General features: G+C 41.3%; 1 protein-coding gene across 3 annotated transcripts in view; it reads right to left on the reverse strand.

The window, feature by feature from the left end:
• The window catches only part of PDE1C (phosphodiesterase 1C), a 507,283-nt gene that overhangs the window by 379,353 nt on the left and 115,925 nt on the right, over positions 1-12,005 (reverse strand). For all 3 annotated transcript variants that reach the window (XM_043589209.1, XM_043589210.1, XM_043589212.1), the window contains exon 3: positions 6,468-6,639. In XM_043589209.1, coding sequence (XP_043445144.1) covers positions 6,468-6,639 — 172 coding nt within the window. The remainder of the gene's footprint in view (positions 1-6,467; positions 6,640-12,005) is intronic.

The raw sequence follows: 12,005 nt of genomic DNA on the forward strand, positions 1-12,005 counted from the left end.
GACTCTACAATTTGGATTAGCAAAGACCAGAAGAGGAAAATGTCAACTCCAGGGAGGCAGCACTAAGTCAGGGAAGTAGGTGTCCCCAAAAGTCCCAGTGGGTGACCAACATACGGTGATAGAGAAAGATGTGTGACCAGACTTCTCACAAGCTAATTGGGAATTTTAACCCATGACTCATCCCGGGGTGGGGTCCGAAGCGGCAGGGGCCGCCACCCCACACCATGCCCTATCATCAGCCAGATTGCACATTTCCTGAAAGTAATCAAGTCAGAAACTGGCTTCTTGGCAGTAGCCCCTGGTGGAAAAATGACTGCCAAAAACAAAAATGAGGATGAGTTCAACGATTTAATTCTGCATGGAAAACACAATCCGTTAAATGGGATCTGACAAGGCCTTAATCTCATCCATAGCTGAGGGCGTTGGCTCAATGCAGTTCTGCTCTCTGCAACATATTCTTAGTAAGCTATGTATAGAATCAGGAACACTTTTGCCAAAGCCCAAATAAGTCCATTCTAAGTGGGAAGAGAGGCGTAGCAAGCCCCCAATGATTCTCTGGGGATTTAGCATGCTATTCTTCCAAATGCAAAATTATCAAAGCTTGGTAACTCAACCCATGTTGAAAGTCACACAGTTCAAGGTAAGTAACAAAAATGGCCAATGCACTGGATGGCTTCAGAATCTCTGCTAGTGTCTAAGGAGGTCAGGTCAGGACAGCCTTACTCATAAGGCACCCATGGGGCTCCTATTCCCACCCTGGGGTTCATTGCACAACCCAGTCACATAAGAAGGGGTCAAGGTGTGGAGGATCAATCCACTCCTAAACAGGTTTTTGGAAACTGGAAGAGAAGGAATTAAGGGCTGTCACATTCATTAGCTCTCTTAATCCTAGCAACAGTCCTATGTTGTTATTTTGGTTTCCATTTGTAAAATGAGGAAATTGAGATTCAAAACCACATAGGTTAGAAGAGCATTTGCAAACTCATACCTGTAGTATTCCAAAGCCTATGGCTTTCTACTCAGAGGGTGGTCCTCAGACCATGACATCTCTTGAGAGTTTGTTTGAAATGCAGATTCCCAGGTTGCAACACAGACTTACTGAATCTGGATCTGAATTTAATAGGATCCCCAAAGGAATTCATTCATAAAGTATGAGAAACACTGCCTTTAAAGCGGTCCTATCCAAAAGCATGGGTGGATTAAAAACATAAATTTGAACGAGAAAAAGGATTTAGTACAAAAGAACAGGGTAGGTCTCACAGGAGAAGCATCAAACTATATATCCAAATTGCCACATCCAAATTAGCAGAGCCAATGATGCTATCTTATTCACCAACAACAAACCCAGAAGCCAAGGTGATGTGGCAGTAGTAGAACGTGGTGGAGAGGTCATAGCTTTGGAGTCAGGTGGACTGAGCTGAAATTTCTAGCTCTGCCACCTGCTGCGTGACTTTGGGTAAGCTGTTTGATCTCTCTGAACCTGTTTCCTGACCTGTACCACTGGTACAATACTCACTTGTAACCTCGGGAGATTAAATGAGCAAATGAATGTACAGTTCCTGGCCATAGCAGATGCTCAATAAACATCAGTTTCTTTGCCTCCCAGTGCAATCTGGACTGGGCCTCACCTTTGCAAATGTACACACTAGAGGCTGGGGACAGAAAAGGCTCCCAGCAGCCAGTTCTTTCCTGTTCTCTGGGTCCTCAGGTGGCAGGTACTGAGTCCTATCACTAATCAGACTAGCTGCGCTTGTCCGTCTTCCTCAAGCTCCAGATTCAGCTTTCTCTCTCACCTCTTTTAACAAAAACCTGAGCAGAACAGGCTCAAAGAGACAGGTCATGAAGAAGAAGGAAATCAGGCATCTCTGAATAATTCCCAGGAGTATCTATTTTCCAGACAGTGAAGCTTTTTTTTCTTAGTTATGTTCCCACATTTTTCTTTTCAAAAGTCTCTGGTCTTGAAAGCAGAATTTTCATGCCAGAGGCTTAGCAAATTTTCAGAACCCACAGGGTCTGCACCTGGAGCCACAACACCCAACCTGATCCTATTTACTCTGTGTGTTTATGCTCAAATGCACGTAAGGTTTCCAGTGAGAGCTGAGTAGGAATAGGAGATTAGCACTTCCAGAGCACATTCTGGGTGCCAGATACTGGGCTTGTCTCTCTCATTTATATTAGCTCCTTTAAACCCTCCCTCCAACCCCAGGAAGTAGGCATCTTTACCCTTATTTCAAAGATGAAGAAACTGAGACCAGATTAGATAAATGACCTGCTCAAATTAACACAGCAAAATATTTCTGAGCTCCAGGGATTATTCAATATCATACGGTCCAGTGACTCTCTAACTGTGGTCCCTGGACCAGCAGCATTGGCACCACCTTGTTAGAAAGGTATATCCTAGGACCCCACCCAGACCTGGGGATGAGCCCAACAATCTGTTTCCATAACCCTCTAAGTAACTGTAATGCATACCCATGTTTGAGATCCACTGTTCTTGTCTACCCTCAGATGTGACAGTTAAGAGACCAGACACTCAGGGGCGCCTGGGTGGCACAGTCGGTTAAGCGTCCGACTTCAGCCAGGTCACGATCTCGCGGTCCATGGGTTTGAGCCCCGCGTCGGGCTCTGGGCTGATGGCTCGGAGCCTGGAGCCTGCTTCGGATTCTGTGTCTCCCTCTCTCTCTGCCCCTCCCCCGTTCATGCTCTGTCTCTCTGTCCCAAAAATAAATAAACATTGAAAAAAAAATTTTTTTAATAAAAAAAAGAGAACAGACACTCAAAGAGATGATGCAATTTGCCTTGGTAACAGAATCCAGACTAAAGCCCAGGACAGTCACTTTCAGAAGTTGAATTTTCCTAACTGGGTACCTTACAATGTCCCTTTCATGAAGAGTAAAGACTAAAGTCCATAGTAAAACAGCACAAAACTATGCTATCTTCCGGCGATATTGGCTGGAATTTGAGAGTGCACAAAAATGAGGAGACCCTTCCCTCCATGCACTGCTATCTTTCCCTCGAGACTCTGCTGAACCACATGCTCTGAGACATGGAACATCCACGTCATCACTGCTGCCCAGCCAAGAGGAGGACTAGAGGGGAGAGTGTCATGGAACGTATTCAGGATGGAGACGGCATTTACACACACCTCAGCCATCAACTTATAAGCCTTGGAGGAAAGAGGCCATGCCTCTCATTTTCTAGAATCCTTATTTCTAAATCTGTGTGCAAATTCTCACTTTCTGCTACACCCTCTCACATTATTGCTAACTGACATAAACAGAGAGTGTTGACCACCAGTGGAAGTCATTTGGAAGGAGAGCTATCCTGAAGCCCCATTTGCATCACAGGCATGCTTTTTTATGGGCGTTTATACGTGATATATTTACTTGGGGTGGGATTCCAGGGGCTGATAAAGACTAGGTAGGACCTAAAGTCTACCCAAGCTACCCCTTGTTTCTGCCATTGGTGACCACCAATTGACAAGCAATTGTCCTGATGAGTTTGTATTTGAATTTAATCAGAACTATGGGCGCTACCTCTCTGGGCCAGTTTCTCTATTTCTAAAATGGGCATCATCTTTGGGTGGTTAGGCCCATGCCTGGCAACATAAGAATCCTATTGTTGTTGTTGTAACAGGGAGCCTAGGGGGAGTTTTAAACATACAAATTTCTGCAACTTTTTTGAAAAACACCTACCATTCATAAACGTATGAACACTTCCTACCTTATTTCTTTGGAAATAGAGACTGGAATTTACCTTTAGGGCAGACTGTCCCTTTAATCTAAAGGGAATTATGTGAATGGAAATATTATGCAAATACAAAACAAGCATACACTCTTTGTCCTGGGAGTGGCTTGTATGCAATCATCTCCACATACTTGCAAAGAACTAGAAACGATTTCTAGGGAAAGTGATATGAAGCATCTATCTGATCCCTCCCTTTTGAGGATCCACATCATTAGAATATGTCTGAGACATTGTGGTAGTGCTGAAGCCGGGTGTCAGGAAAGAACAAAAGAAGCCAGCCAGAGGAGGTATCGCAAGAAAGAGGACATCTGGACTGGACACCAACTTAGAACTTCACTGAGATCAGAGAGTCCACACTCAGTGTGAGACCCCATTGCCCTGGCAGGTGGCAGGAGGCAGAGCAGGCAAAGGGCTAAGTCTTTAAGCCTGTCACTAAGCCTGGAGTCCCTGGGGACAGTCAGGGAACTGAGCCCCAAGACTAGACTTCCTAATAATTAGGCACATTGGGTTTACTGTCATTGCAGTTTGGATCTTATTTGATAATAAAAGCTGATGACCATATTTCATGGCCCAGGATTCCTAATGCCCTCCAACTGTGAACAAGGAGAAAGAGAAGGGAGTAACCAAAATTGCCAAATCTTCCCAGATTTCTCAGAGTTACTAATACTGGGAAGTCAGCAATTCTCAGGGTTTTTCACTCTAGTGAAATGGCCGGTGAGGGGGAGAACACGTAAGTGATATATTCCTATTGGCATTATTTAAAATCCAGCTACAACTCATCTCTTTCTTTGCAATCCAAAAAGCATATAGAAAACAAGTGGCATTATTACAAGGGTAACCTTGATTCTGCTCTAATTTATATCTTGATAAATAAACTGTTTCCACATGTTAATACTTGGCTTGTGATCACTTGTGTACAAAGAATCTCACAATGATGGGACTACCACAGTTAAGAACAATTGCATTAGAGAATACTTACCCTCTAACATTCCCATTGAAATCACTTATCTTCTTCAGAAGAAAGGATGGTGCCAGAATAACACACGGTTGTATTAAGGAGACAAATAAATGAATAACCAATGCCAATAGATTTCTAGTTTCAATTGCTGAAGGGTTGGCATATTTACACCTGCTGTGTTTTTCTTACTGGACCAAGTGTTACAACGAACTAAAAATAAAGCCCGACCTTAACAAACATAATTGAATTTTTTTTCTGAAACCCAGACATTGATGCATAATACAACTAGCAGATCAAATGAAGTTCATGGTCATCAATACATTTTCTCTATTGAGGAGCATTGAATGCAAAGAGAAGAGATGATGGTAATAGAGTTGGCAAGCAAATGAGATGTTCTTTTCATGAGAGTGCCTCTTTAGCTGTTCCCTGAAGAGGACAATGAACCTGGTCTGGGCTAGAAGGAGTAGCTACAAGAAGACTGCATGTGAGGAGTGACTCCACCAGAGACGCTCCAAAATGAGAACACACAGCCCAAGAAAGCCATTTGCCCTCCCCTCCCCCACCAGTCATGTGCAGAGAATTGCAGGTTCATGGAAGTTATTTCTCTCTACCTGAGTGGGTTTTATTTTATGTAAAACCTCACAATGCAGTCACCAAACCCTTAGTAGGAATAAGAAAAGCATTTGCTTTGCAATTCTTGTCCCGCCACTGCATCAGTCACACTACATAAAGAAATCCAAACCCCTATTCATCACTGCTTTTCAGAGCTCATCTATAATTCAGTCGACACTAAGAACCTTCACACAATGAAACGGCTTTTACTGAGCGATTACACACATCACCTGGATGCAAAAAAGAGTACGTTTTTCATGGATGCCAAGAGTTGTCTAAGTGGTTTATGGGAGAAGAAAAGCAAGGTTTGTATGTCCTACTGGCCATGTGGAGAGCAGGAAAGCCTTATATAACGGAAAGAAAAGTGAAAGAAGTAAAATTAGGGTAACAGGGAGAAAGGAGGGGAGGAAGGCAGGATGACAAAAAAAAATTAAACCTTAATTTCTGAAAACAGCACTGCTGTATATTTCAAAACTGAGTTTGAAAGACCCATTCGGGGGGAGGAAATCACTTTTATACACCATGTCCCGTACTCAGATTGATTTTTATGTGATACAGAGGAAAGGTAAGTGCTAGAGTCGTGACGAAGTGGAGCCCAAGACAAGAAGAAAACACGAGAGGCCTCTGCAGAAGACTCGAGACCAAATGATGAACAAGAACAGAGTCAGCAGCCACCTGGGAAAACACACAAGGAAGATCTTTGCTTCCTTTCAGGAGGCAGCAGCTCTCACATCTCTTATCACTTAGAAACCCTCCCCCAGCCAGAGACTCTAAAGACACGGGGCTGAATTCATTCCCACCACATGCTTTTTCTCTGTGCACTTATCTCCATGCGTCATCCTCTTTTGAAGCAAAAGACTCATTAATCCAATTCAAATTGCCAACATCAGTAAATCCTTTGCCTCAGCATTTAAATGCCAATACCAATTAAATACCAACAGCAACTTAACTGCTGATGGGATCTGCGCTACATTCAGGAAATCCAGCCAGAAGTCCAGCTAGCATTAATTCCAACACTCCTTCATCAATTCTAATTTACTCAGTGCAAAAAAATGAGGTAATTTTCTGGCCACGCCGACGATGCATCCAACTGGATTGAAATAACTCGGCAGCAAATAAGAAGGAACAGATTGATTGCAATCCACCAAACCTGAAGGATGTCTTCACCAAGGCTTCTGGGCTGTCGAGCTGAGGCAATTCATCAGCTAAGATTTCTTCTGGTGGTCGGGGGTCATGGACGATAGTTGGCCGTGGCTTTTCCTTGGCATTCCCCGTGAGCCCGTCAATGAGGGAGTTCCACAGACAGTTCTGTGACTTAGACCCTGAGGTGTGAGGGGGAAAAAGTGTGCAGTCAATTACAAACCAACAGCATGCCCTGCCTTACCCAACTCAGGATTTTCAGAAGCAAAGCAGGGAAACTTCCCTATTTCTCATGATCTCCTACATTCAGAGGGTTCCAAGAGATATTGGTCAGGCAACTTAGGGAGTAACCAGGACTTTTTAAATTTATATGCAGGAAATAGGCTAATACCCTGAATATTTTGACCCACAGCTAAATATTAAGGATATATATCTTGTCTCATTTCAGTGGTGATCAACTCCAACTCCTAATAGAGCTGTAGGTATTTACTTATATATTTATTCAGCAATTGGAAGTATACAAAGGACTACCATTCTAGAGAAGAGTAGGATGTTAAGACACAAGTCTCCCTTATGAACTCAGCTTGCCTAAAGCCCAAGTTTCAAGACTCCATTCTGTGGAGACATCCACCCCACATAGGACCCCACCTTTAGAAACCAGAACTCTAGGCAGGTTGATCTTCTAGAAGATCAAGACCCAAGAAAAACTATACTGCATGTTTACTGATACTCTACCCGACAAACACTTCAGTCATATGAGATGAATGTTAAAGGCAAACATGAAGTGGAAAGAAGTGTCACAAAATAGGGCAACCAAGGTCAGTATCAACAGGGATAAATTACATTGATATTACGTACAATTGATATGATGTGATGAAAATGGCACTTTAACTCTGTGGTCTTCTTTCCCAAAACACATAGCCCCAGTGTATTAAGCATGTTTCTAGCTTCTATAAACTTGATGCTTTAACATCTGCCCTACATCCATACATTCTTTGTTCAGGACAACTCAGTAATGTATCTGAGTCACCTTGTCTTGGCTTCCTGCCTCCTCAGCTCCCACCTCCTCCCTCCCCTCAACTCTTCAGAAGGAGTCCTTCTTCCAGGGGCATGCTTTTCAAATACAAACCAAACAAATCAGAGCCCATACCCCCAACACCTCCCCCACTGAGCTTTTGCACTCTAGACCACTATTCACTTGCCCAACTCACCCCAGCCCAGGTACCAGAAAACTAGCGACAGCCCCTATGCCCCAGAGCCCACTGAAACTATTCAAACTAACCAATCCTAGGCCTGCTTACCCTGCCTTGCCCATGACTCCCTATAGAAACCACAATAAAGACTCTTGCTCACATTTTCCTCCACCCTAGCTCTGCCTTATAACTGGCCCCAATGCTTCTCAGCATGGCCTCCATGGTGCGACATGGACCCCCTCTTCGGAGACCTGCAGGTATTAAAAAACTGTCTTTTCAATGGCAATCATCATCAGATTTGCTGGCCCTACCATGCCTAAATAACAATAAAAACCTATCCAAGTACCCAGTCTAGTCATGGGGAAAACATCAGACAAATCCCAACTGAAGGACATTCTGCAAACACCTGACCAATACTCCTCTAAACTATCGAGGTTATCAAAGAACAATGAAAGTCTGAGAAACCATCACAGTCAGGAGGAGACTAAGAAGACATGATGACTAAACACAATGTGGTATCCTGATGGGATCATGAAACTTAAAAGGACATTAGGTAAAAACTAAGGAAATCTGAATGAAGTATGTACTTTAGTCAATAATAATTCATCACTATTATTTCATTAATTGTGACAAATGTACAATATTAATGTGAGATTAATAATAGGGGAAAACTGGCATGGGGTATACAGGAACTCCTAGTACTATCTTTGCAAATTTTCTATAAACCTAAAGCTGTTCTAAAATAAAGTTATTATAAAAATACAAATAAATAAAATACTACAAATAAATAGCAATTATAAAAGAAGTCTATGAGCAAAAATAATTTTTTAAGCGGAGCCCGATGGTATTACCATTACTATTACCCAATTACCACTGGCTTATGCCAGTTATGCTCTTCCCAAAGGAAAGAAAGTTTTTATCTTTGCACAAAGATACTACTGGGTTTCCAAGTCATGCACCCATAGAGCTGTGTCCATCCAGAAGGGGTTGGCTTTTTCTACCCAATCCATGCAGATGGAGTATCTTTATCTAATTCACACAAAGACTCTTTATGGGGCCTAAGGGGGTGTGCGTGGAGAGGTAAAAAGCACTGCCAGCTAATGCACATTCATGTGATAGGAGGGCAGAGAGTAAGTCTGTATGCACATGGGGATGTCTCCCCAAGACTCTAACCAGCTACCTGAAGCCCACAACAAAAGAAATCACCTGAAGGACAGCTTTGCCACTAAGACCAAAAGAACTTCACACAAAGGAGAGCATCTCAACAAAGATCCCTGAACCTTTACCAAGGACACAAATGGGTCAGCACAGAACTCTTCCAACAACCACAGCTATGACTGACCCCCTTAAGATGTCCCACATCCAAATTACTTTTGTATGAATCAAGAGAAAACTAAAGCACACTAGTGCCAAGAAACATATGCCTCCAACTCTTGAAATGCAGGACAGCTTTTCTGAAGTCCTAACCATATATCTTAACAAGATCCAGTCCTATTAATGAAGGTCTGGTTCTATGTTAATAAAGGTCTGTTCTATGTTAACTAAGGTCTGGTTCTAAGAGGAAGAACAACAGCAACAGCCTGTTTTCTTAAATTTGATCTAAATGAAGGCTTTACAATAAACTCCTAGCCCATTTCCCTTCAATCTTTTATTTATTCATTCAGTATACACATGTTTAATTCCCTCACTATGTCAGGTTCCATTCTGGGCCCTAGAAATAGAAAGATGAACCCAGAAGCAATCACAATAAATGGGCAATGCACCATAACTAAGGGCAGATGAGTACTCTAGGAGGCAGGGAAGGGCTCACCCACTCTGCTTCAGGGCCCTGGGGAAATCTACACAGAGAACATCACATCTGACATGGTTCTAAAGCAGGAACAGACCTTCAGCAGATGAGAAACAGAGAAAAGAACATTCAGGGCAAGCAGTATGTGCAGAGGTTCAGAAGATAACAAGGTAGCTTGTGAACGCTGGAGCAAAGTGAGAGGAGATAAGGTCAAAGGCTGGTTGGACAAGTTGTAAAATGCCTTGAATAAAATGCTAGTCATTTAGAATGTCTTTTTTTTTTAATTGCCTATAATTTTATTAGCCAAAGAAAATCACAGATGACATTTAACAGAATGTCTTCTTTAGACCAAAACACAAACAAAAAAACAAAAACAAAAACAAAAACAAACAACAACAAAAACTAAGGCCATATCTTTGTTTGAGAAAGGAGACCGGCACACTACGGAGTGGTGAACTTGTGAAGAATAGCATGGCCACGTGAAAAGGTCGGTGAATCCATATCATCTGTAGATGAAATAAAGTCTTACATGGACTTATGACTAATTCTTAAGTATATAGAGATGAGATTAATAAATTACAAACTCATGTAAAGCACTAATGAATTCATAATAGGGTTTTCACCATTTTCTCAGTGAGTGAATCAGAAGGGTCAGGTGACCTAAGCTCTCTCTCCATTTGGGGAGACTGTTATTGATCTCCGCTTTAATTCCACTGTGGTCTGAGAACAGACATTGCATGATTTCTAGTCTTTTTAATTTTTGTTAAGATGTGTTTTATGGTCCAGAATGCAGTCTAATTTGGTGAATGCTCCATGTGAGTTTGAGAAAAATGTGTATTCTGATATTGTTGGATGAAGCAATCTACAGATGCTGGTTACATCTAGTTGATTGATGGTAAAGTCTTTTTTCCTTTTCAAATAAATTTTATTTCATTCATTAAAACAACATCTATATACATAAAGAGTATTATATGCATACAAGAGTTAGTATATGTTCAGGATACAGATCATTCCCAGGCCCCTTGCAATAACTTTATGGTACATTCCCTCTCACTACCCAATCCCAGAGATGAGGAAATCCTTCTAAAGATTTATGATGATACTTTGGAAAAAATATTTCCAGATATTTTTCCACATTAGCACCTAAACAACTATCCATTCATAAGGATCATTACTATTAAAATTGATTTGTGATAAAAACTTTACAGAGTAAAAAAAAAAAACTTATAGCAACTTTTTGATTAAAAAAACTTTGTGTTTATTTCTGAGGGGAGGTTTCAGATTTTTATTAGATCTTCACCGGGTCCATAATGCAATACAAAAAGATATATACCGGGGCACCTGCGTGGCTCAGTCGGTTAAGCGGCCGACTTCAGCTCAGGTCATGATCTCGCGGTCTGTGAGTTCGAGCCCCACGTCAGGCTCTGTGCTAACAGCTCAGAGCCTGGAGCCTGTTTCAGATACTGTGTCTCCCTCTCTCTCTGACCCTCCCCCTGTTCATGGTCTGTCTCTCTCTGTCTCAAAAATAAATAAATGTTTTTAAAAAAATTTTTTTAAACAAAAAGATATATACCTCTGATTCAGAGACAGATTTTCCATTCCACTAGATTGATGCTGTAGTGAATTCAACTATGTTCTTGCTGATTTTCTGCCTGCTAAATCCATCCATTTATGAGAAGGGTGTTAGAGTCTCCACCTGTGATAGTGAATTCATTCTATTTCTTTTTGAAGTTCTATTAGTTTTTGCCTCACATAGTTTGACACTCTGTCGTGTTAGGCACATACACATTAAGGATTGTTAGGTCTTCTTGGAGAATTGACCCCTATTTCATTATGCAATTCCCTCTTATCCTTGATAATTTTCCTTGTTAGAAATCTGCTCTGTTTGATGTTACTGTAACTATTCCTACCTTCTATGGATTAGTACTAGTATGGTGTATTCTTCTCCATCAATTTACTTTTAATCTATATGAGTTTTTATATTTAAAATGGGTTTCTTGTAGGCAATTATAGTTGGGTCTTGTTTTCTGATCCACTCTGACAATCTCTCCTTTAATTGGTGCATTTAGACCCTTGATATTCAAATGATTATTGACACAACTGGATTAATATCTACCACATCCATCACTGTTTTCTATTTTTGCTTTTGTTTTTTGTTCCTGTATCTGTCTTCCCTTGTTTTTCTGCCTTGTGTCATTTGAACTGGGTATCTTACAGAATTCTATTTTCTCTCTTTCTTAGCATATTGGTTTTAGTTCTTTTTTTAAATTTTTTAATAAAGTCACCCTAGAGTTCACAACATACATTTACAGCTAATTCAAGTCCACTTTCATATACTACCATACCACTTCAAGTCCAGGGTGAGTACCTTATAATAACAAAATAATCCTAATTCCTCCCTCCTGTCCCTTGTATAATTGCTGTCAGAGATCTTCAGAGGAGCTGTGCATGATACTCAGAATTATCCTCCTGAGGAATGGAAGAAGGGAATATTTATATGCAAGTTCTCATCCCGGGGACGAGAACCCCACAGGGTATTATAATTATAACCCCATAGGGTATTAAT

This window comes from Prionailurus bengalensis, chromosome A2 (genome assembly GCF_016509475.1).
Source record: "Prionailurus bengalensis isolate Pbe53 chromosome A2, Fcat_Pben_1.1_paternal_pri, whole genome shotgun sequence".
NCBI lineage: Eukaryota > Metazoa > Chordata > Mammalia > Carnivora > Felidae > Prionailurus > Prionailurus bengalensis.